Source organism: Rhinoderma darwinii, chromosome 3 (genome assembly GCF_050947455.1).
Source record: "Rhinoderma darwinii isolate aRhiDar2 chromosome 3, aRhiDar2.hap1, whole genome shotgun sequence".
NCBI lineage: Eukaryota > Metazoa > Chordata > Amphibia > Anura > Rhinodermatidae > Rhinoderma > Rhinoderma darwinii.
Window position 1 is genome coordinate 137196316 of NC_134689.1, and position 26397 is coordinate 137222712.

General features: G+C 46.1%; 1 protein-coding gene across 1 annotated transcript in view; it reads left to right on the top strand.

Moving 5' to 3' along the window:
• The first annotated feature begins 546 nt into the window (after positions 1-546).
• The window catches only part of ACSS3 (acyl-CoA synthetase short chain family member 3), a 119238-nt gene continuing 93387 nt past the window's right edge, over positions 547-26397 (top strand). The window contains exon 1 of the mRNA XM_075856795.1: positions 547-1068. Coding sequence (XP_075712910.1) covers positions 713-1068 — 356 coding nt within the window. The 5' untranslated portion in view covers positions 547-712. The remainder of the gene's footprint in view (positions 1069-26397) is intronic.

Genomic DNA, 26397 nt, shown 5'->3' on the forward strand with positions numbered 1-26397 from the left:
CCTCTGCTGCTTCTTCCAGTCTGGCCTCCTCGGATGATGTTTCATCCCATGTGACCGCTGCAGCCAATCACAGGCTGCAGCGCTCACATGGGCTTTAGTGTCATCCAGAAAGGCTGCATCGGACAGACGTGTCTGCATGACAACAGCCTAGGTAAGTAAGGGCTTTGTTTTTTTTTCTCTGCTGCCTTCCGCAGCTGAAAAACCTCTCCAGCCAATCACAGGCTCCATTTTGCAAATGGAAAAGTGGGCCTTATTTTGATTAGTACACAACAATCTATAATATACTTTAGGGTACTGTCATACGATATAAAATGGCAGCCTTTTACAGTTTAAATACATGGTCATGTAATCATAGCAATATAAATATTGTGGCTTATGACCTGGGTGTTTCAAGCCCTATATAAGATAAAGGTGAAGACAAGAGTTTTTTTTATATACATACAAGCAGGTTATCCAATCAGTAAATGAACACTAAAGTCATTATTTTCTTTGCCAGTAAACAAATATAACATTGAACAATTTTTAGTTTCCAGGAATCTTACTTGTCTGGAAAACCTGTTCAGGATTCCATGAAGCCTCATCCCAGGGTATAGACTTCAGTGCACCACCTGTCTGCAGGGAGTGAATATCCAGGCCTGGTTTTCCAACAATCCCTGTGTTCTCACTAAATACACTCATCTCTGGCAAGAAAAGTCAGCGCCAACATTAGAAAATGTACTTTGGTATAAAATGGGTTTCAAAACAAGTTCTCAAACAGAAAAATAGAGCACTCGGTATACCATGCTGGCACTCTGCAAAAAGGACAGCGGTGAAGGGGCAAATCTGCTGTCAAAAGAATTCCTTCCAACTTTGTTCAAGGATCAGGACACAACCGGTCTGCGCTGTCACATATTTGAAACACCTCAGCAGCAGATCCTACTCCTCTGGGTGTATGGAAGACTATGATCAGGTGTTCAACTCTTCAGTACAAGACCCTGAGAGAGTATGGGGGATGGCAGCTGAAAATATCGCATGGTTTAAGCCATGGACTAAAATTATCGACAACTCCAATCCTCCCTTCACAGAATGGTAAGTGCATTTTTACAGCAGATGTAAAAGTAAATACATTTTCTTTTTTAATTGCTGTATAGTGATATATATCTTCATGCTATGTACATGGCTCAAATAACAGGAAATTTAATATCTGCCTGGCACATTTGCTAATACTTGCGGAGCTACAGCAAGGTGTAACTGGCATAGTTCACTACTACTTTTGAAAATGCAGTGGGGAGATGAACAGTGTTCCAGACTTTCCGCTAATGCAGTGAATTCCAAATGATGAAAAAAATTGGCGTAAATCTGCTGCATTAAAAAGGCATAATTGCATTGATAAATGTGCCCTACTATGTTAAAAGCCCTTCTCCAAGTGCTGCTCTTTGGCTGTGTTTACACACAAAGGTAAAAATACACGGTTACACCAGCTGCAATTTGATGCACATTTCACCACTGCTTTGAAATGAGTAAACCAACTGCAGAAATCTGCAACATATATGGCGCACTGCAATTTACAAATTTGCAGCCTACCTAGGATCCGCTGCTGAATTTTTACTCCGTAATAAATATGAGGCTGGGTTTACACGACCTATTTTCAGACGTAAACGAGGCATTTTATGCCTCGATTTATGTCTGAAAATACGGCTCCAATACGTCGGCAAACATCTGCCCATTCATTTGAATGGGTGTGCCGACGACCTGTCATTTACGCGTCGCTGTGAAACGACGACGCGTAAAAAAGACGGCCCGTCAAAAGAAGTGCAGGACACTTCTTGAGACGTAATTTGAGCCGTTTTTCATTCCAATGAAGAACAGCTCCAAATTACGGCCGTAATTGACGCCTCGCAAAACGTGAGTACGTGCTATTACGTCTGAAATTACGGCGCTGTTTTCTCCTGAAAACAGCTCCGTAATTTCAGACGTAAATGCTGTTACCGTGTGCACATACCCTGAGGCTGGGTTCACACGACCTATTTTCAGGCGTAATGGAGGCGTTTTACGCCTCGAACTACGCCTGAAAAGACGGCTCCAATACGTCGGCAAACATCTGCCCATTTCTTTCAATGGGTTTGCCAATGTACTGTGCTGACGACCTGTCATTTTATGCGTCGCTGTCAAAAGACGACGCGTAAAATTACAGCCTCGTCAAAAGAAGTGCAGGACACTTCTTGGGACGATTTTGGAGCCGTTTTCTCATAGACTCTATTGAAAACAGCTCCAAAAACGGCCGAAAAAACGGCGCGAAAAATGCAGCGGAAAAACGTCTGAAAATTAGGTGCTGTTTTCCCTTGAAAACAGCTCCGTATTTTCAGACGTTTTTGGCTCAGCGTGTGAACATACCCTGATGTGTGAGCCCAGCCTTAGAGACCACAATTGCAGGGGGATTGTTTATTTATTGTGGCTTCAACAATGGCTGCTCTGTGACCAAAGAACAAACATAAAAGTGAATTTAAAAACTGCTGTACGGTAGTATCACAGAGTTAAAATAATGAGCGAACGACATTCGCAATAAGTCTCATCCACAAGCTGCTGATTTTTTTTTACCTAAAACAACTGTGTAAATTGACCCGTGGTGTCGTTTCTCAACCCGCAGCATGTCAATTTCTCTTGGAAAATGTTTGTTATATGTCACCAATTCTTTGGGGTGTAATGAATGTTTGTTTATTATATACTCCATAATGGGTATTCAAGTAAATGATATATTTTACTTTTTTAGTATCACTTTGTGCAATTTTAGGGCAACTTTCACTTTGAAGTGAATGGGGCAGATTTAGTAAAACTGGCTTTTATTAAGAAATGTGTTGCATCTTTCCACTGTGTGCCGCAATAATGACCGCATCCCATTAGTCTCCCCCAATGGCATCGCTAGCACCCAGTGCCTTGGGTCCCTGGGCGACTGCTGATACAATTGAACACTATGGCGGAGCAGAGAACTATCAGCTCCAGGGAGCTCCTCCATTCACTAGCCTACATGTGATTTTAGGCCTGCAGCCTATAAGATGCTGGGACAGGATCCCTACACAGGCCAGTGCGATGATGTCACTGCATTGTGCCGGCCTGTGCAAGGGTCCGTCTCTGCGTCTCATAGGCTGCAGACCTAACGTGGCTGAGGAGACTGTGAAGCTCTGTTTGTTGTGGAACAGGGCTAGGTGAGTACAAGTTTGTTTGGGAGGGCACTATCTGCAAAGTGAACAGTGTGTAGTACTATACAAAGGGGTTGTGACACTCTCTACAGGTGTCTTTCAGTAGGGCCACAAGACATAATTTTGCTTGGGGCCCCAGAAATGCCAAATATGCCCATAAGGGTATGAACGTGGACACTGACATGTATCTAAGCCTAGCATGTGTGATAGTGTGTGCCTCGCCGATGTATATAAACCTATCATGTGTGATACGGTCTACTGAAACCATGTATATGTCATAAATGTCAGATAGATATGGAACCCGCACCTATTTCTAGAATAGGGCCCCGTTCTGCTGCTCCGTGTTGCGGCAGAATCAGGTGAATTCCGACGATGACTTAGGAAACCGCGTATCTCGCTGAGCTACGTTGTTTCAGTAAGTCCCATTGAACTAAATGGTAGTTACGGAAGCAGCGTAGCTTGCATGTTATGCTGCTTTCGTAACTGCTATTCACTACTATGAGAGTTACGGATACAGCGTAGTTCAGCGAGCTACCCTGTTTTCATAACTCCCGACCATATAGTCAGGAAGTGGCCGGGGAGGCAGAGGGAGCAGAAATAGTTAGAGCGGGGTTTAGGGGGCCCTGTTCTAGAGATAGGTGCGGGTCCAAGAAATGGGATCCGCATCTATCGGACATTAATGACATATCCTGTGGATATGTCCTAAATGTCTCAATGGGAAAACCCCTTTAATTCTTTCAAGTAGTGTAGCTATAAGGGTTGTATTCTTATAGATATGCTGACTCTGAGATAGATATATCCATTTACAGTATCTATATTTTTTGGGGCGGGGCAAACGTATGTCTTGGGCGCCTGAACTTTTAAGACCCTTGCATATTACATTAATCTTCAAAAAAATACATACTCTCCTTCCCCTCCTCTTCTGCCCACGGGTCTCCTCAGTACCTCTGTGGCGCAGCACTCAAAGGCATTAGTGCTGCATCACATACCGCAATGATGTTCACTGCTGCTCATACAAGGTACTAACGCTGCCCAGCATCTGTACCTTGTTTGAGCTGCGGCATGAAGAGGGAGCAAGTGGGGAGAAAAGGAGCGGAGAGGGAAGTAAAAAATAATAATAAATATTTTTATATATATATATATATATATATATATATAAAAAATTAAATTAAGAGTCAAAGAGGGGGGGGGGGCAAGGTATGGGGCCTGGCACAGTCCTGTACCTCGCTACACCCCACAGACTGAAATCTACACCATCTAGGAGCGGTCATAGATTTTGGATACAATTTACGACAGTCTTCTGGCATAAATTATAATTTGATTCCTATTGTAAAGCAACACCCCCTTTCCACAAAAGTTGCAGTACAGTGTAAAAAGAACAAGACGTTTGGGCTATTGTGTGACTTTTCCGTGCCAGAAAACTGGAAAAAAAAGGTTGATAATTTCCCCCACAATGAACCTAGACACTTTCAGGCACAAGCCGACCTTTTAAGTGCTTGCTAAATCCTGAATTCTATCATGGCTGAACAAGGAGGGACCGCTCGTGAATATTCCTGTCAAGCCACTTCCTTCTACTCTGCGACCCAGCCTAGAGCACATCTATGCAGCTGTAACAAAGACTGATTTATGAAAGTTCTTTTAGGTACAACCTGAAGGTGTTCATTAATGTGTTCCTAAAGAGTGGTGCCCACAACACGTTTTTCATCTTGTTGAAATGTCCACTTTTTACCATTGAAAACCTATAGATCTCCCCTTTTATTTTATTTTTTTCTTCAAACGGACGTTTGAAAAGGGTAGCTAAATGTGTTGTTGTCATGACTATGGGGTATGTGGACTCACTAGGCCGCTGCGCCGTAGCAGCTGGCCAAACAACAGTCAATGATAGTCTTTAGGACAACTGTACCTGGATGGAAGATTTGGCAAACACTTGGTGTGGCAGACACTTGGTACAGATGATAAACTAGACTCCGACAATAGACTGCACACTAGAACAAACACAATTACAGGATACGGGAACACTGGATACAACTAAGGGACCATTTGCAATAACGAACATGGGCAGACAAAACAACGCTCAGGCAAGGAGGAGGGTGGCACTGTCAATTTTATAGTCCTGGGTGCATTGGGAATTGGATAGGGAGCATTTTACAGGTGCGCACGCTGGCCCTTTATGGCCAGGGAACTAGAGCGCACACGCTAGGAGAGACAGCAGAGCGGGCGCGTATGCGGGAGGGAGACGCCGACTGCAGTACATTGGTTTGTGGCCGCTGGAGGGTAAGTGATGTTGGCAGTCCGCGACCGCAGCCATTACAGTGCCCCCCCATATGCCCCCTATTCCTAGGTTCACAGCATGTGAGGAATTTCCTGATGAGAAGGTTCTCCCTCCTACCCACTTGTAATCCAGCATCTCTTTTACTTCAAAGATGTCAGAAGAACTGCAGGGAGCAACTATAGAACCAGGGGACTTGCTGAATCGTTTCAGGACCACAGGTTTTAGGAGGGACACATGGAATGAGTTTTGAGGGTAGGAGGTAGCCGAAGCTCATAGGACACAGGGTTTATTTGTTGCAAAATTTCGAAGGTGCCAAGGAATCTGGGAGCGAATTTGTGGGAAGGGATCTTCAGGCGAATGTTTTTGGAAGACAGCCAGACCTTGGCTCCAGGAGGAAACTGAGGAGGAATTTTTCTTCTCCTATCTGCATATCTCTTCATGCGCTCAACTGCCTGAAGGATTGCAGTCTTAGTTTACTGCCAAATGTGAAGGAAACCTCTGAAGGAAGAATTCGCTGCAGGCACTTGAGACATAGCTGGCACAGGAAGAGGAACACGAGGATGTTTACTGTACACAAAGAAGAGCGCAGAAGAAGCAGTAGATTCACTAGTATGATTGTTGTATGAGAATTTGGCCCATGACAGAAGCTCTACCCAATTGTCGTGTTTGAACTGAAATGAAATGATAAACATAATTCCCAAGTACCTGGTTGATCCTTTCAACTTGGCCATTAGACTGCAGGTCATAAGCGGAAGAAAAGTCAAATTTCATCTAAAAGTCTACATAGGGCTCTCCAGAACTTAGATGTGAAAAGTACACCCTGATCTGGCACTATATGGAGGGGGAAGGCCATGCAAACTAAAGATGTGCTGGATAAATAGACTTGCCAGACGAGGAGCAGAGGGAAGGCCAGTTAAAGGAACGAAATATGCCATCTTGGAGAAGCGTTCTACCATGACCCAGAGCATAGTACATCCAGAAGGAGGGGGGAGGACAAGTAATAAAATCCATGACGATGTGTTGCCAGGGAGCATCCGAAACTGGCAGATGTAGGAGCAGACCAGCTGGTTTAGAATGAGTAGCCTTGTTTTGGGCACTGTTCATACAGGAAGAAACATAGTCCAAGAAAACTTTAGGTAGCGTGGGCTACCAGTAGTGACTAGCAATAAAGTCCTGAGTTTTACGAACACCAGAGTGACCAGCCAGTGTGGAATTATGTCCCCAGCGGAGAATTCTTCCACTTTCAGCTAGACGGACAAAATTCTTTCCAGGAGGAATGTCCGTGATTTGCAGAGGGTTAACCGCAATAATCATAGCGGGAGCAATAGCCTATTGAGGACTTTCTTCAGAGTGGTTAGTCTCAAATGATCGGGATAGGGCATCGCCCTTAATATTTTTGTCCGCAGGGCGGAAATTAAGCCAGAATTGAAATCTGGCGAATAACCGTGATTATCTGGCTTGACGAGGGTTCAATAGTTGTGCAGACTGTAAATATGTAAGATTTTTGTGATCTGTGAAGATGATGGGATGAGCAGCTCCACTCTTCTAAGGCCAACTTGACAGCGAATAATTCTCGATTTCCCCCAATGGAATACAGATGTACCCGGCTCTATCTTGACTTTGAACACATTAAATAAACAATGGCTAGATCCCTTATTTTGACTTTTTTCAATGGCTTTTGTTGTGTGATATCACGCTGCAGCAAGTTATCAGAGACAAGTTAAAGATGGCTACATCCCGTAGTTGCGCTCTGCAGGAGAGCAGAGTTTGGAGAAAAATCCACATACTGCCCTACCCTTGGAATTCTTTTGAAACCTGAGTGCTCCAGCACCAATGGAAGAGGCGTCATCCTCCAATGAAAAGTGTTGAGCTGCATCAGGATGATGAGAGACGGAGGCAGAAGTGAAGACTCTTTTGAGGATGGAGAATGCCGACTCGGCCTCAGGGCTCCAGTCCTTCGCTTTTGCTCTCTTCTTGGTAAGAGCTGAGATGGGAGCAGTAAGTGACGAGAAATTTGGCCTGAACTAAAAATTTGTGAATCCTAGAAATCTCTGTATGGCTCAGAGACCTTGAGGATGTGGTCACTCCAAGACGGACTTTACTTTCTCCGGGTCCATTTGTAGACAAAGTGCAAATATTTTCTTTCAAATACGCGCTTCTCAAGTTTAGCGTATAAGCTGTTATCCCTTAACTGCGATAGGACTTGGCGGACATGCTTCCAATGCATCATCAGATCAGGTAAGTAGATCAAGATGTCATCCAGATAAACCACCACACAGACATACAGAAGATCACAGATGTTGTTTACTAATTCCTGAAACACTGCTGGAGCATTACACAGTCCAAAGGGCATTACAAGATACTCTTTGTGACCGTCTCTGGTGTTGTATGCGGTTTTCCATTCATTACCCTGGCGAATACGGATTAGGTTATAGGCCCCACGTAAATCCAGCTTCGTGAAAATCTTGGCTCCCTGAATCTTGTCTAAGAGATCAGAGATAAGCGGCAAGGGGTACTTAATTTTTACCATGATTAGGTTTAACCCACCTTAATCGATTCATGGTCAGAATGATCCATCCTTTTTCTTCACAAAGAAGAATCCAGCTCCGGCTGGTGAAGAAAACTTTCTGTCGAACCCCCTCTCCAGGTTCTCCTTGACATACTCCAACATGGCCTGGGTTTCAGGCAAGGAGAGAGGATCAACCAGTTCACGAGGAGGTGAAGCTTCAGGAAGCAACTCAATAGGTCAGTCGTAGGAACGATGAGGAAGAGGGACATCTGCATTCTTCTTGCAAAAGACATCAGTGTAATTAGCATATTGTGGAGGTAGTCAAGTGAGACAGAGGTAGTGGAGAAAAAACAGGAAGAACCTGAGTCAGACAGCGAAGAAAACATCCGGGACTCCATTGGAGAACCTCTCTAGAATTCATTTCAAGAACTGCTGGTGAAGCCTTGGCAATCCCAGTCTAGGAGGGGTTAATAGCTGTGGATATGACATAGAAAGTTATTTAGTTCAGAGTGGTGGACTCCTACCTGTAATCTCAGAGGTTTGGTAATAGACAGGATTGGGTCCGGCAGAGGTTGTCCATCAACAAAAGCGACCGCCAGAGGTTTTCCTGAAGGAACAATGGCCACATGGAGACAGTCCAATAAGTCCTGCTGGATGAAATTTGCAGCTGCTCCAGAATCCAAGTAAATAGGGATCCTTCACCGTTGGTGATAGACACATAAATTGAAAGCCTGGGAGAGAATTTAGTGGTCGAGGGAGATTCACCTAGGTGTTGGAGTTTCCCTGCTTTTGAGGACATTGGTGGATGAAATGTCCCTTGTGGCTACAGTACAGACATAAGCTAGTCGAACGTCTGCGTTGCCGTTCTTGGTTGGAGTCTGTATACCTGCATAGGCAACTCCAGAGGTGCAGCGGAACAGGACAGTAGAGGCCTTTGAAATTTTGGTGCCAGTCGACAAGACTTTTTTCTCCAGATGAATTTCCAAAGTGCGCTCTTGGATCCTCCTGTCAATCTGGGTTGCCAGAAATTTTAGGGCATCCAAGGTAGCGGGAAGCTCTCGAGCTGCCAGTTCATCCTTTTATATGAGAGGCAAGGCCCTGACGGAAAGTTTCCACTAAGGCCTCATTATTCCAAGGCAGCTCCGCTGCCAGCGTACGGAAGGAGATGGCACACTCCCCTTGAGGGTAAGCAGTGAGGCAGCTGCAGAGGTTGTTTGACCCAGTTCCTTGAACACTGTATGGAAAATCTCTAGAAACAGTGGCAAATCAGAGAATTCCGGGCCCTCTCATTCCAGAATGGGGTTCGCCCACGCCAGGGCTTTGTCAGAGGGGAGAGAAATAATAAAAGCGACCTTCGCCTCATCAGAGGGGAAGAGATGGGCACGTAACTTGAACTGGATCGGACACTGGTTGATGAAGCCTCTACAGGTCTTAGGATTCCTGTCGTAGTGAGGAGGTAGTGGCAATGAAATTGCAGACCCAGGACAGGCTGGAGGGATAGCAGGTGGTGAAGCAGCCAGAGGAGGTACAGAAGGAACATCAAAATGGGTAATTATGGAGTTTACAGCCTGTAGGAGCTGATCCTGGAGATGACGCATGTCCGCTTGCATCATCTGGACCACGGTTTTCGGTTGACCAGCAGGATCCATGGCGTGAGCATACCGTCACGACTTTGGGGTATGTGGACCCACTAGGCCGCTCTACCGTAGCAGCCGGCCAAACAGTCAATGATAGTCTTTAGGACAAGTGTACCTGGATAGAAGATTTGGCAGACACTTGGCGTGGCAGACTCTTGGCACACATGATGAACTTGACTCCGACACTAGATTTCGAACAAACACGGGATACAGGAACACAGGATACAACTAAGGGACCATTTTCCTAAACCAACATGGGCAGACACAACAACGCTCCGGCAAGGAGGAAGAGGGCAGAGTCCATTTTATAGTCCAGGGTGCGTTGGGATTAGATAGGATGCACTTTATTTGTGCACGCGTTGGCCCCTTAAGGCCGGGAGCTAGAGCGCGCGTGCACCCTAGGAGACAGTGGAGCAGAGCGGACGTGTGTGCTGGCGTTTCTGGGAAGGGAGACGACGGCTGAAGTACATTGGTCTACGGCCACTCAAGGGTAAGTGATGCCGGCGGTCTGTGACCGCGGCTATTACAGGTGTGAACCTAGCCTAAAAATCTCTATTGACATTTCTATATCTATTCAGACTACGGTTTGGTAACTGATTCGGCCTGGTCACACAGTTTAATCTATGGAATGCTTGCAAAGATTGTTTAATCTTATGTAAATAATGTTTAATCATTATTAAATTTTAAGTTCTATAACTTTCCATTTCAACTCTTCACCATTTTCATCAAGATCTCAAATTATTTTTAATTTTTTTTCCCCTTGGATAGAAAATTATTTTTAAGTCTTTGGAGGGGCATAGTACAGATTATCATCAAATTATTCCAGACCCATTGGAACAGGATAAAAGCTTAAGGACAATCCGTATCCCTATGCCCTATTTTGGATTAATGACATCATAGAGGGGATGGCAGAATGGGGAACTCGGCGCATCCTTGCGCCTTGGACAGCCATTCATTTGGATGGCCGGCATGTATTGCTACATTTTCCCTTTTTGCAGATTGCCTCAGCGAAAATAGCTGATTGCCGGGGTTGAGAGAAGCCGGCTTTATATTTATTTATATTTTAAAGGGGTTATCCGAATGATGCAATCCCTTTTTAAGTAAAATTCATTTAATCTGACATCCAAGAGTCTAGATAATGATAGTTCAACACTGCTTCTAGAATCTGTCAAGACCAGAAGAAGAATATTGAGCCCTGATAGCCAGTTATGAGACTCCACTGACTAAGCGCCTATTCAGACAAGCAATGTTCATGTCCGAGTGAACCCTGACCCATTAAAGTCAATGGGCTCAATCGCATGTCAGATTTTGTTCCGCACTGACCATTGGCCAGTGCAGAGAAAGTTGCAGCATGTGCTATTTTAGTCCAATTCTTGTGTTCGACTCATTTATGATATCTGTGCTGTGTTCATCCGAGAGCAGTGGAGAGGGTGGGAGCATATCTCCTTATTCATGATGGCTGTCTTAGACTTGCATATGAAGAGCGCTATCTGAGACCACTGCGGCCATCTTGCATACAGGACAGCAGCAGACAGGATTGGAGCCAGGAACAAGCAGGAGAGGGCCACCAGGTATATTAACTATAATTTTGCAGTCTATAGTTATTTTTGTGTTTTTTGGCCTGGTGGGTTGCTTTAAGTGTGCCTTGTAAATGCCTCTTTTTAGATAAACCTATCACATTCCCTAATCTGACTCCTTTCCTTGCCCCCCCTTTTTCATCAGAACCTGACCGCCTTATTCAGCAGTATACCCTGGAGTCGACTTCTCCTGAAGTGGAATCCCCGGTCACAGCGTCGGCAACGCTGTGGATGGGGATTCCGTCTCAGGAGTTGCCCCTGATGTCAATGTACATATATATGGACAGAGACATTAAGCGTTCTTCCAGGAGTGGAATCCCCGGCCACACGGGGATTCTGCAACTTCAGGGAGCTGCAGTGGTGCTAGTAGATGGCAGCGCGGGGAGATACCTAGCTGCTCTGCTGTAGTGATCAATAATATTTGTGTCCTAAGGATGCAGATACTATTGAATGTGGCGTTGCTACCACTGTAGCAGCCACAGCGGCTGCTAGCAGCGCCGCCGGCCATGGGGGCGCAGTGCCCCCTTCCACCTGCTGGAGTGATTCACCCTGTGCAATAGCACAGGTCGCACACCCCTAAGGCCAGCCCTTGTTATTGTTATTTCTTGTACTCTTTCAATATATTGTAGCTGTATCATTTTCACCTTTCATCCGCAGCCTGCTTTTACTGAGCTAGACTGCCTATTCGTTCTTTCAAAAAATGGAAGGCAAATATTTTACCCAGGGGATTCTACAGACCTGGCTCCGATTACACTGTGGCTACTACTTTTATAAGGGCACTTCGGATATTTAATATTATGCCACTATATAATGATATTGTTGTGCATAATGTGCCACTATGATGTGAGCAACACATTCATATAGGATTAATAGGGATTGCATAAGGTTCCAGGAAATGATTCCTACAAGAGCTTGAAGTATACATCCTGTACAGGGTTCAGCTGTTTTTTCTCCTAATAGTCAATAAGCTTCTAACACTTGTTGAAATGTGAAATGTTTAGGTGAAAGGCAGCATATGCAGGGTGCTGATATAAGACATGTCATATTTACTTAAACTTGCAAAATAATTCAGATGTTGTAACAGGTTTTGCTCTGAAGTAAATAGGTCAGAGGTGTATTGCCACTATAGTTTCTTCCTTTCTCTGCCGGGTATCTGCTTGTATCTGAATAACAACTTTTACAGCTAAATAACACATAATAAAGTATAATATTATATTGCAGGCTTTCAGTTGCAGCGCCAACTATATTAGTTGTGTAAATAACTGTGATAAGAGATGTTTGTACCATAAAATTGCAAATATTTTACTAGTAAGGCCAAATCCACAAGGGATGGAAATGCTGCATAATACAGTACCAGCTATGTAGATGAGATTTGAACAAATGGGAAATATTTCTGCACATAATTTTCCCATTGGTACAGATTTTAACATTTACAGTATTTCCATTTCTATTGCAGATTTTATCCCTTTCAATGTAGTTGGGTAAAATCCGCAGGAGGGCCACACTGTCCATGAGGCGAAAGACGCAAGATCCGCTGCTGCGTAGTTGAATGACAGGACAAGGCACTCTGCCAATCAACGCCTTTCAAATATGCGAGCGTTGCGATTATGTAATTGTAACATTGAAAGGCACTGATTGGCGAGGCAGAATGACTTGCACAGCCACTCAGAGCCATTTAATCTTGCAAGCAGTGCGATGATGTCATTGCGCTGCTTACGTCGTTCAGCCTCAGCAGACCTGCTCAGAAGAGGGCAGGCCTACATTGCAAGAGGACAACGTGGGAACCTGTTGTATGTAAAGGTAGTGTTTTGTTTTTTTCTGTTAAGAGTGTAAGGGGCTATGTGTGGAGCACTATCTACAGGGGCTACTATCTACAGGGTGATCTATGTAAGGCTCTATCTACGGGGGCTCTATGGGGGACATTATCTACAGGAGGAGCTATAGGGGGCACTATCTACATTGGGCACTGTGTGTGTGGGGCACAGTGTACGGTTCTATTATAATCAGGGACACAGTGTATGGTGCTATTATAATTAGAGGTGTAGTGTATGATGCTATTACATTTAAGGGTATGTGTGTTGGGAATTTTATGTACATTTATAGGTTCAGAAATGTGTGAGAAGCCGAAGATATCTGAGCGGAAAACTGCAGAAATGGGCTGTGGCCGGGAGAAGTCAACATAGAGGTTTTGTAACGACGGGGGTAGGGAAACGAACAAGTGAGCCTTAATCTACCCGCCACTCTGTCCCTGCCTACTTGCAACGACCCGCCCTAGGCGACGGGGTACAACTGGGTGGCGGTCCCTACGCTCAGTAAGTGCACGAGACAAACATACAAGGGAATACAAAGCAAAGGGAAAGGGGCAGTTGCCCACGGCAACACCGTGAGCAACCAGAGTGGTGAACGAGCCAAGTCAAACCAGGAGAGCACGAGGTACCAAACGCAGAGCAGGGGAGTAGTCAGTATGCCAGGGTCAGTATGGAGCAGGATCAAATAGTTAGGAGCTGTAGCTGGGCCAGGAAACCACACGGAAATAATCACAAGCAAAGGAGGAACAGGAAAGGCAGGTATAAATAGACAGAGGGCGGGAGCTAGCTCCGTCTGGCCAGGCTGCGATAGGCTCTCCCACTCCTAAGCCTGCCATCCTGAGTGGTGGAAGATGGAGTCCGTCTCAGAGACGTAGATTCAGGTGCAGACTGATTACCTATGGGAGTTAACCCCGAAGCTGTGCCTGGCAGATCCTTTACAGGTTTGGACCGGATGGAGAGGAAAAGAGAAAAAGGACAACTAGAATCTGAGAAGACTTCACTTGTGAGTCGCTTAATGTAAATGTTTGTTCTGCTTCTAATCAGCACTGTAGTCACAGTGTGATCTGCAGCAAAATAATGGGTATGCGATTTTATATATATATATATATATATATATATATATATATATATATATATTTTTTTTTTTTTTTTGGGAGACTGCTAGTGATGTAGAACAACCAGGGGGATGTCAATCAAGAACTGGTGGGCGCCACTTCAATTTTCACCTCGGGCAGCAGAAAATCTCGAATTGGCCCTGATCCGCAGCAAAGTCTGCATGTTACACATGCAGAGTCTGCTGTGGATTCACCACGGTTTTGTCATGAAATCCCCTGGCAGATTTGTTGCAAATTTTTTTTATTTTTATTTTTTGTCCCATGTGGACTTAAATTACATGGCTTGAAAAAAGACACTGGTCCATCAAGTTCAACCTTTCTCCATCAATTACACATTATTCATTGCTATATTAGTTAGAACCCTCAATGACATTTGTCAGTAAATAAACATCTCACTATTTTTTAAATGCTGACTTAGTATCTGCCATTGCTACCCCTTCGGGCATACTTTGACTACTCTAAGGGCATGTTCACACGGCTTATTTTTGGCCGTTTTTTTGGGCTGTAAACGGCCGAAAAATCGTAAGCATTCTGTTCTGTTCCGACGGGCAGTTTTTTTTGCGCGGCCGTTTTGAAAAACAGCCACGAGAAAGAAGTGCAGGTCACTTCTTGGGACGATTTTGGAGCCGTCTTCCATATACTCTATTGAAAACCGCTCCAAAAACAGCCGTAAAAAACGCAGCGAAAAATGCAAGTGGTTTAAAAAATGTCTGAAAATAAAGAGCTGTTTTCCCTCGATAACAGCTCTGTATTTTCATATGTTTTTGGTTAAGCGTGTGAACATACCCTAACTGTAAAGGACCATTTCCTATATTAATGTCTGAAACGTCTTTCTTCCACTTGCGATGAATATTCTTGGAAAGAACAAATTATATGCTAGTTTTTTTTTTTTTTGTATTGACCATGCATATACAGACGTAGCCTTTAGCTTGACATTTAACGCATTAAATACAGTGTCACAAAACTTTTGCTGTCATCCACCACGTCTGGCGTTACCTGCTGCACCCACCTCCATCCGTGCCAGAGCTGCGGCCACTATCCAGTTACCCTTGTGCGGGACTTTGTATTTCTGGGGTTCCTGTTGTTTGGCCAGCTGCCTCCCTGCTACGGCGGTACGGCCTAGTGGGTCCACATACCCACAAACCGTGACATAATAATACTGCTAGGTTTAAACTTACTGAAAATTTACGAGTTTACTCCACAAGCTTATTTTAACAATCTAGTTTTCCAGTTTAAGTGTCCCTAAATGTAGTCTGGCTGCTCATTTGGCAGACACAAGAATATCAATGTTGTGCAGCCCGCTTTTAGATAGTGCCACTGTGCCCTCTGTAGATAGTGCCCTTTGTAGATGTTGCCAAACACACACACACACACACACACGCACGCACCTGCTATGGAGGTGCAGCCTAGTGCGTCCACATACCCACAAACCGTGACAGTACACTCAGGCCATGGACCCCGCTGGTCAACCTGAGACCTTGATAACACAAGCAATGCTGGCCGAGATGGAGGATCTTCAGTCACGGTAAGACCAACTCCTCCTGTCGGTGAACGCCATTGCCCATCGGTTGCTTGCTCCAACCACGGTCGTTACCGTGACCGTTCCTGCTGTTCCTCCTGCTACACTTCCTGTCTGTACCAGTGCCGACCCCTGTGCGTCTTGCCGCTACCTCCATGCTATGATGTAGACCCGAGTTCCTGCAGGGGATTTTTTAATCAGTGCCTGATCCACTTCAGACTTCATGTCAGGTCCTTCTCTTCGGATGACGTCAGGATCGTCTTCATCTCTCTCCTTACTGGCAAAGCCCTACCATGGGCTAATCCTCTGTGGGAACATCAGGGACCAGAGACCCGTGACTTGCAGTGCTTCTTACGGACCTTCCGCTCGCTTTTTGAGGAACCTGGGAGAGTTTCTTCGGTTGCTGCTTCTCTGCTGATCCTACACCGTGGGCGAGTATGCCATTCCGTTCCGTATCCTGGCTGCTGAGTTAACCTGGAACAACGAGCCTTTGGTGGCCATAGACTGGCAGGGACTGTCTTCGGGGATAAAGGACGAGCTGGCTGCTCGCGATCTGCCATCTACCCTGGACGATCATATCCTACTGCCACCCGGGTTGACATGAGGATCCGGGAGCGTTCCCAAGAGGTTCTCCGGGAGAGAGAACTTCCTAGGCTGGATTCTACTTTCCAGCAATCCTCCTCAGTCGTTCCACCAGAGGATCCTATGCAGAGTAACCATGTCAAATTGTCTATCCAGGAGAAACAACACACACGCACTTCTGGACTTTGTCTGTATTGCGGCCTCTGAGGCCATATTGTGCATTTGTGTCCCCAGAGGCCAGAGAGACCCCATTGCCTAGGATTGGTTGGAGAGACAACCCTATTATATACTATGTTATAACCTAATCCGGATTCGCCGGGGTGATGAATGGAAGAAGGCATTTAACACCCGGAACGGGCACTACAAATACCTAGTGATGCCCTTCGGTCTGTGTAACGCTCCCGCAGTGTTTCAGGAATTCGATAATGATATCTTCTGAGATTTCCTCTATGTCTGCATTGTTGTTTATCTCGATGATATTTTGATTTTCTCCCCAGATTCGACAACTCTACGGAGGCATATCTGTCAAGTTCTACTACGATTAAGAGAGAATCGTTTATACGCCAAGCTGGAGAAGTGCGTCTTTGAGAGGAGTTCTTTACCCTTCCTGGAATACATCATCTCGGATCAAGGTCTCAAGATGGATCCTGAGAAAGAGAGAGCTGTCCTGGAGTGGCCACGTCCTCAAGGCCTAAGGGCCAAACAGCGGTTCCTGGGATTCACCAATTTCTACCGGCAGTTTATTCCAAACTTCTCATCTCTTATCTCTTCTTATCTCTTACGGCTCCCATCTCTACCCTTACCAAGAAGGGTGCGAACGCCAAGGTGTGGACTCCAGAGGCAGAGTCCGCAATTATTAGCCTCAAGAAAGCCTTCACTTCAGCTTCGATCCTCCATCATCCTGACGTATCTCGGCAGTTCTCATTGGATGTGGATGCTTCCTCTGTTGGTGCAGGTGCATTTCTGTTCCAGAGGAGCTCCAAAGGAAAGGCAGTAGTATGTGGCTACTATTCTAGACTTTTTTTCTTCTGCTGAGCGCAATTACTCTATTGGAGATCGGGAGCTACTGGCCATCAAATTGGCTCTGGAGGAGTGGAGACATCTTCTAGAGGGCGCAGCTCACCCCATCCTGATCTACACCGACCACAAGAACCTTACCTACCTTCAGTCCGCTCAACGACTAAATCCCCTTCAAGCTAGGTGGTCCCTGATCTTCACCCGTTTCCAATTTGTGCTCCACCACCGTCCTGCTGACAAGAATGTGAGGGCCGATGCCCTGTCCAGATCATTTGAGATGGAAGACACGGTCGAGTCCCTTCAGACTATCATAGACCCATCCTGCATTGTCACTGCTAATCCTCCTGCAGGTTAGAGACATCCCTCCGGGGAGGACGTTTGTTGGGTTGACAGACAGGAGAAGAATTCTCCGCTGGAGACACAGTTCTAAACTGGCTGGGCATGCTGGTGTCCGTAAAACCCGAGACCTGATTGCTCGTCACTTCTGGTGGCCCACGCTGCCCAAGGATGTTGTGGACTTTGTATCTTCTTGCACGGTGTGTGCTTCTAACAACATTTTTCTCACTCCAAGCCTGCCGGCCTGCTTTAACCTCTGCTTGTACCCAATGCCCCCTGGCAGCACGTTGCGATGGACTTTGTCACAGACCTTCCCCCCTCAGCAGGATGCAACACTGTCTGGGTGGTGGTGGACCGGTTCTCTAAGATGGCACATTTTATTCCGCTGACCGGCCTACCTTCTGCTCCACGACTGGCGAGTCTCTTCATTCAACACATCTTTCACTTGCATGACTTGCCTCTTCACATTGTGTTTGACCTGGGGGGGTGAATTTACCTCAAAGTTTTGGAGAGCCCTCAGTAAACTCCTGGATGTGAGATTGGACTTTTCCTCGGCCTATCACCCCCAGTCCAATGGGCAAGTTGAGAGGATCAACCAGATCATGGAGAATTATCTCCGCCACTTCATTTCTTCACAGCACGATAACTGGGTACAGCTTATTCCATGGGCCAAGTTCTCGTACAACAACCACACAAGTGAGTCCACCACTTCCACTCCATTTCACATTGTGTACAGTCAATATCCTAGGGTCCCTCTTCCAGTGTCGACTACATCTCAGGTACCCGCTGCTGACTCTGCATTTGGGGACTTTCTGCAAATCTGGCAACAGACCCGGTACTCTATTTTGCTAGCAGTCGATCGCATGAAGCGAAAAGCAGATACAAAGAGAAAAGAGTATCAGTATCTTCCGGGTACCAAAGTCTGGCTATCCTCTCCCAGGTTTGCTCCCAGGTTCCTTGGTCCTTTCCAGATTCTGCAACAATTAAACCCCGTCTCCTATAAGATGCGGCTGCCTCCTACCCTCAGAATCCCCAACTCCTTTCATGTGTCCCTCCTGAAACCTGTGGTCCTGAACCGCTACAGAAGACTTCTAGTTCCACAGTTGCTCCCAATGGTTCTTCTGATGTGTTCGAGGTGAGGGAGATCCTGGAATGCAAGAGAGTAGGAGGAAGGACTTTCTATTTGGTGGACTTCAGAGGGTTTGGTCCTGAGGAGAGGTCCTGGGAGCCGGAAGAGAACCTCAGTGCTCCTGCTCTCATTAAGAAATTCCTCTCTCGTTCTGGCCCCGGGAAGAAGGGGCGTAAGTGGGGGGATACTGTAGCGTCCATGGCCACGAACCGTCGGGTTTACTCACCTCCCGACGCCCGCAGCCATGGATCCGTGAACACTGGTCCCCATCTTCTTCCTAGGAGACGCCAGTGCTGCTTCTGCTCTGGTCTGCTGTGTCCCGTAGGGTGCGCGCGCGCGCTCGTGCCCGCTATTTAAGGGCCAGCGCGTGCACCTGTAAAACAATCATTATCAACCACATGATTTCCTGGTCTATAAGAAGGCCCCAGCCCTTCTGATCCTTGCCTGAGCATTGTTAGTTATTCCCAAGTCTGTCTTGCAAATGGTCCCTTAGTGTTTCCCATTCCAGTTGTTACCCATGCCCTATTACCTGTTCCTGTATCCCGTGCTGTGTTCTTTTTCCTGTGCCTACTAGTTGGAGTCGTGTCTACTGCACCTGCTGTTGCTTTGCCACGTCCTGTATCATCTGCCACATCCTGAGGGATCCGCCACGTCTGGCGTTACCTGCTGCACCCATCTCCATCCGTGCCAGAGCTATGGCCACTGTCTGGACTATCCAGGTACCCTTGTACGGGACTTTGTATTTCTAGGGTTCCTGTTGTTTGGCCAGCTGCCTCCCTGCTACGGCGGTGCGGCCTAGTGGGTCCACATACCCTACAAACCGTGACATAATAATACTGCTAGGTTTAAACTTACTGAAAATTTACGAGTTTACTCCACAAGCTTATTTTAACAATCTAGTTTAAGTGTCCCTAAATGTAGTCTGGCTGCTCAGTTGGCAACATTTGGCAGACACAAGAATATCAATGTTGTGCAGCTCCTTTTTAGATAGTGCCACAGTGCCCTCTGTAGATAGTGCCCTTTGTAGATGTTGCCAAACACACACACACACACCTCTTTTGGAATTCCAAGCCAGAGCATTGCCGATGCACAGGCCTGGGATTCCTCTACTGTAGATAACGCCCCACACACACCATCCTGTTGACAGCGCTATACATCCCTTCCATGTAGTTAGCTCCATTGGGGCTCCCTCCTCGACCGGAATCCCCGGCCAGACCATTGCCGATGCTCTAGCCAGGAATTCCTCTGCTGGAGGAACCCGGTCATCACTGTCAGGGGCTAACTCTAGGAGCGGAATCTCTGGCAAGAATCTCCAGCATTGCTCTGGCCGGGGATTCCGGTTGAGGAGGGAGACCTAATAGAGCTACCTACATTGAGGGGGTGTGTAGCGCAGTCAGCATGGTGAAGTGTGTGGCCCGCTATCTACAGCAGAGGAATCCCAGGCCAGTGAGTCGGCAGCGCTCTGACTGGGGATTCCGGTCCTCCTGCAGGGAGCCCCAATGGAGCTATCTAAAGGGATGGGGTGTAGTGCTGTTAGAATTGGGGTGTGTGGGGCGCTATTTACAGGGGGACTTGCACTACAGGGGACTGTCGGGCCACTGCTCTCCTACCACTAATGCGTCGGCAGCACGGGAAAAGGACTGACGTCTTGAAGGAGCGCCGGACCACTCTCCCTTTCATCTACTGTAAAGGATCTGCCAGACACCGCTTCTGTGTCGACGCCCATGGTTAGTCAGTCTGCACCTGCTTCTAAGTCTGATTGAGTGACCCCTCCTTCTACCAATCAGGCTGGGAGGCTGAGGAGTGGGAGAGCCTATCACAGCCTGGCCAGACGGAGCTAGCTCCCGCCCTCTGTCTATTTATACCTTCACTTCCTGCTCCTCCTTTTGCCTGTGATTCTGTCTGTTTCCTGGCTCTGCTGCTGCTGCTTGTACTTAGTCCTCTTCTCCATATTGACCCTGGCTTACTGACTACTCTCCTGCTCTGCGTTTGGTACCTCGTACACTCCTGGTTTGACTCAGCTCGTTCACTACTCTCCTGCTTTGCGTTTGGTGCCTCGTACACTCCTGGTTTGACTCGGCTCGTTCACTACCCTCCTGGTCTGCGTTTGGTACCTCGTACACTCCTGATTTGACTCGGCTCGTTCACTACTCTGTTGCTCACGGTGTTGCCGTGGGCAACTGCCCCATTTCCCTTAGCTTCTGTGTACCCTTGTCTGTTTGTCTGTCGTGCACATAGTGAGCGTAGGGACCATCGCCCAGTTGTACTCCGTCGCCTAGGACGGGCCGTTGCAAGTAGGCAGGGACTGAGTGGCGGGTAGATTAGGGCTCACCTGTCTGTCTCCCTACCCCCGCATTACATATACTTTCTCTCCTCTCCCAGCGGGCCGCAGATGACTGCCTCAGGGGACGCATGCAGGCCGCGTGTTTGAGACCCCTGTACTAACGTCACTGTTGATTTATGGACAGTGACTACAGGAGTTTCCGCAGGGCCATTCCCCGGGCAATGTATCCCACTGTATGACATACAGTGTGGGTGCGTTTTGGCTGATTTGAACAAAACCGGTGCATTAATGCTTATTAAAAACAGGACATTAACCGGTCATGTGCATGGTTTTGTTCACTGTAAAAGACATCCGTGCCAAAATCAGTTAACGTGCATAACGTACAAACTTTCTGTTGCCCAACCCTCGGTAATGGAGGCGGCCCCAGACTCCTTGGCTATATGGGGCCCAGAAATTCCTGATTGTGGCCCTGGGTATACAAAATACAAAGCTGCTGTATCTCAAAGTTAAAATAATTTTTAATAAAATGTATTTAGAAAGTTGCACCAATCACACTAATGCACAATTTTATAAAAAAAAAAAAAGAAAGAAAACTATGTCAAAGGTGTACATGGTGTTTATGTGGATAACTTTGGTAACTTGAATTGAACTTTTACATTTTCTATTGAGCACGTTGAAGGCTGAGAGATCAGAAAAAGCATTCCAGTCTTACGTACAATGTTTTAAATGCTTTTTGTTTTTCTTATTATATTCAGTAATTCCCTATTCATCCATATTGGTCTCCTTTTATTCCTACACATTTTGTTAACAGCGTATATATACTTACTACACAATTTAGGCAATATGTCTTTAGAAACTCCCCGATTTAGCTCCAGTATGCCATGCGAAACAAAGGTGGGCATAACTTTTTATTTAGTTGATGTAGCTTTATGAGGGATTGTGGGTTTTTCTTTTGCGTGACATGTTTTCCAATGACACTATTTTAGGGTATATCAAATTTGTTAATTAGCCTTGTATAATAAAAACATTATGGGGGGGGGGTGGGTGAATGCAAAAAAAAAAATATATCGTCGGGGCTCCTTTAGCATGAATTACTGCATCAATGCGGCGTGGCATGGAGGCGATCCGCCTGTGGCACTGCTGAGGTGTTATGGAAGCCCAGGTTACTTTGATAGCGGCCTTCAGCTCGTCTACATTGTTGGCTCTGGTGTCTCATCTTACTCTTGACGATACCCCATAGATTCTCTATGGGGTTTAGGTCAGGCGAGTTTGCTGGCCAATCAAGCACAGTGATACTGTGGTTATAAAACCAGGTATTGGTACTTTTGGCAGTGTGGGCAGGTGCCAAGTCTTGCTGGAAAATAAAATCAGCATCTCCATAATGCTTGTCAGTAGAGGGAAGCATGAAGTGCTCTAAAATGTCCTGGTAGACGGCTGCGTTGACTCTGGACTTGACATAACACAGTGGACCAACACTGTTGCTCAGTGGTCCAAAGTCCTGGTTTCAGATGTAAGTAAATTTTTCATTTAATTTTGAAATCAAGGTCCCAGAGTCTGGAGGAAGAGTGGGGAGGCCTCAATCCAAGTTGCTTGTGATCCAGTGTGAAGTTTCCACATTCAGTGATGGTTTGGGGAGACATGTCATCGGCTGGTCTTGGTCCACTGTGTTATATCAAGTCCAGAGTCAACGCAGCCATCTACCAGGAAATATAATTAAATTTGTGTGGTAAACTATTTTTAAACAGAAATAATTTTAAAGGAAAAAATTATTATTATTTTTAAATTAAACTTTATTAAGCGTAACATTACTGTGTGTGTTATACCAGTGTGAGTGCACCCTTTAAGCTGGCCCAACCATGGTACAGGTGAAAGGGACTTCTGGCATCGTAGACATTTATGATGCTAGGAGTCTCTGCCTCCCCACGGAACTGTTGTTCCATACGGTATCATTTTGTTCAGTTTTTCACGGCCCGATATCGGTCGTGTGCAAGAGGTGTTAGGGTTTACGCACTTACCCTCTGACGTTTAATCCCATGTGACCACTTCAGCCTGTGATTGGCTGCAGCGGTCACATGGGATGAAACATCACGGCCTGGACGAAGAAGCACAGAATTCTGGGTAAGTATAAGTATATATTTTTTTAATGTATATTTATTTATATTTTTGTTGCGATTTTTATGGCGGAAACACAGGTTTTATGCTAAAAAATTGCAACATCTGCTACTGTCAGGGTTCTTTTCCCTGTTATTTCACACCGAATAGCCACCTCTGTAAATTGGAAACTGAGGGCATGCATGGAAGAAATGTACCAGACAGACATGTTGGTAGACCTCCTCCCTCGGTGGAGTAGGAAGTACAACTGAGCTTTATTGAACAAAGAATTTACAAGTTTCCTCCCTAGAGATGTGGGACGTGCTTAAGCCCTATTGGCTCTATTCAGCTGTGAGTTCATCTGTACACTCCTCTTGAATTCCAGGGGCCGTGTCTTCCATAGGCGTGTTCCTTATGCAGGCTCCATCTTGTTCCATTCAGGTTCTTTGTGGAATATACTGATATTTAACTTTTGTAAGGTAATAATGTTTTTACAAGCAATATACATACTAATGATCCCTGACAGTCCCCCCTAAAAATATTATTACTCTATCCCTGAGTCTTGCCTAGCAACCTACTACTGACCACTCGAACCAGGCGGGTAGGGGTTTTGGATTTCTTCACCAGCTTGAGACGAGCTACTCCTTATGAGTAACCCCCCTTTGTACCTGGACTTCCAAGGTTTCGAAATGGTCCTAGCTTTCCCTATTCTCCTCAGGATACAGGATGGTTGTCTTTAAAGGGACTGTCGGTATCACCTTGTCTATTTGTGTAAACATAGTGGGCACAGTTGAGGTGGGCCCTAGTTGGTCGGCTAACCCTTGTAAAGCATCTCGGGTATAATTTAGAAACCGCTGCTGGTTCTAATATATATAATTAATCCAGTCTACATTTTTATTAACAGTAATAATTGGGATAAGAGACTCAAATTCAAACTGGTATGTAGCTACATGTGTATTAGAAGAATTATGCCAAAAAGTGGTCACCCCATCAGCCTGGGTGATTGCCACATGTCCCCCCTCAGCACTCTGTGCAATAACACGAAAAAGGATAAGGATGTATATGGTGATAGTCAATCTTTGGAAGAGACCCTCTTGCAGTGCGAGGCGTGGATCCATGTTGGCCTTCCTTCCAGCTTAACTGCAGTGGGCGAGATCAGGAGGACCTGGTATGGACCCTCGAATCTGGCTTCTAAGCCCCTCGCATTCTTTACTGTTAAACCTACTAGTATTGGCAATAATCCAAACTTCTCCTCCACGGCACTTGTATTGGTCAGAATTGTCGCACTGTCACTTACTGTCCTAATGGGACTTTTACCCCTGCAGATATAACCGGTTATGGGCAGCATCTTTCTCAAACCTAAAGACACCGGGGTAACATTGCTGCCATGTACTTCTTACATATGAGTGACCACAACCAGTGACCTTCACCTCACACCTCCCCATAAAACTCCTCAGATCGTAATTTGCAGTACCGTGGAATATTTACACACATTATAATTATAAATAGAGATGAGCGAACTTATGAAAAGTTCGGTTCGGCAGGCTCGCCGAATTTCATGAAAAAGTTCGATTCGGACCGAACTAGTTCTGACCGAACCTGTAATACAAGAAAGCCCCTAAAAATCGTGTATAACACTGTTTAAAAGCCCTAGAAGCCCTGTATAACACTCTTGGGTCACCCATGAGTGTATCCAAGTACTTTTGAGCTGTCTTTAAGGCAAAGTTAGTGTCAAAGTTCCGCCAACATGTATGGCTATAGGAAAACGGATGGGACACGGTGATAACTAACAGAAACCACTGCACTTGTGCATGTTGTATGCTTAATGCATTGTTAAAAAAGGTACAAAAATTAACCATTTTTGGCGGCAGATGCCTGCCAGGGTTCATACATATAAGGTGGTAAAAGAAGAAGCAATGGCTTTTGACAAGCCCTCAAAAAATTTACCCTTTATGGTGGCAGATGCCTGCCGGGGTTCTTCCATACATGGATGTAAAAGCAACAAGCAATGGCTTTTCACAAGCCCTCCAAAAATTGACCCTTTTTATTGGCAGATGCCTGCCGGGGTTCATCCATACATAGATGTAAAAGCAACAAGCAATGGCTTTTGACAAGCCCTCCAAAAATTGACCCTTTTTATTGGCAGATGCCTGCCGGGGTTCTTCCATACATGGATGTAAAAGCAACAAGCAATGGCTTTTGACAAGCCCTCCAAAAATTTACCATTTTTATTGGCAAGGGTGAGTAGTAGCAGCACATTAAAAGACACTGGACGACAGTCACAGGACAAAGCCCTGTGGTGGGGCAGGCCTGCTTGTAGCAGACGGGCGGCAGTGGAGGTATATTGGTGGCAGTAGAGGTAGCCAACACAGACAGCAAGGGTGGTAGACTGGTGGTAGCAGCAGCACATTAAAAAAAGAGACTGGACGACAGTCACAGGACAAAGCCCTGTGGTGGGGCAGGCCTGCTTGTAGCAGTCGGGCGGCAGTGGACGTGTATTGGTGGTAGTAGAGGTAGCCAACACAGACAGCAAGGGTGCTAGTAGTAGCAGCAGCACATTAAAAAAAGAGTGGATGGGACAGAATCCCGTAGTAGCAGGCGGCAGTAGCAGGCGGCAGCGGCAGCAGCAATGTCAGATGCAGATCTAATCAGTGGCATCAGGCACAGGGGTTTTAAAATCCTCACCGATCCACGCTTGATTCATTTTCAGAAACGTGAGATTTTCCAAGCTGTTGGCGGACAATCTTGTTAACTTAGGGGTGACGAATCCCCCTGCCGCGCTGAATACCCTCTCTGACGCTACATTGGAGGGTGGACAAGACAGTACACCCATGGCAAACTGGGCCAGTTCTTGCCAATGATCCAATCTGCTGACCCAGAAGTCCATGGGGTCTGGGATCAGCATTTCTAACGGAGAAAGGGCACAGTCCAGGTACGTGTGAACCTGGTTGTTTAGGTGCTGCACCTGGTGATGGTGAACATCCCTTTGGTGACTACGATGTGTGTCAGGTCGGGGTATTGGATGTAAAAATGTTGTCATCATATTTTCCAAACTGAATTGGCTGCTGCTGCTGCCGCGGCTGCCGCCTATTGCAGAGGTAGCTCTGCCAGAGGCGGTGGAACGATGAGACAGTGGGGAGCGGAGAGTGGCCCCCTGGTCAGACATGCTTGCAGCAGGTGTTTGCCGTTTGAAAGCCGTAAGCCGTGACAAGCTGGCTGCATAGCTTCTCTCGATAATAAGCCAATTTTGCCTCCCTCTCGGAAGGCGCAAAAAACTCCCCCATTCTGGCTTTATACCGAGGGTCTAAAAGTGTGGCTATCCAGTACTCATCTCTTTGCTTCATG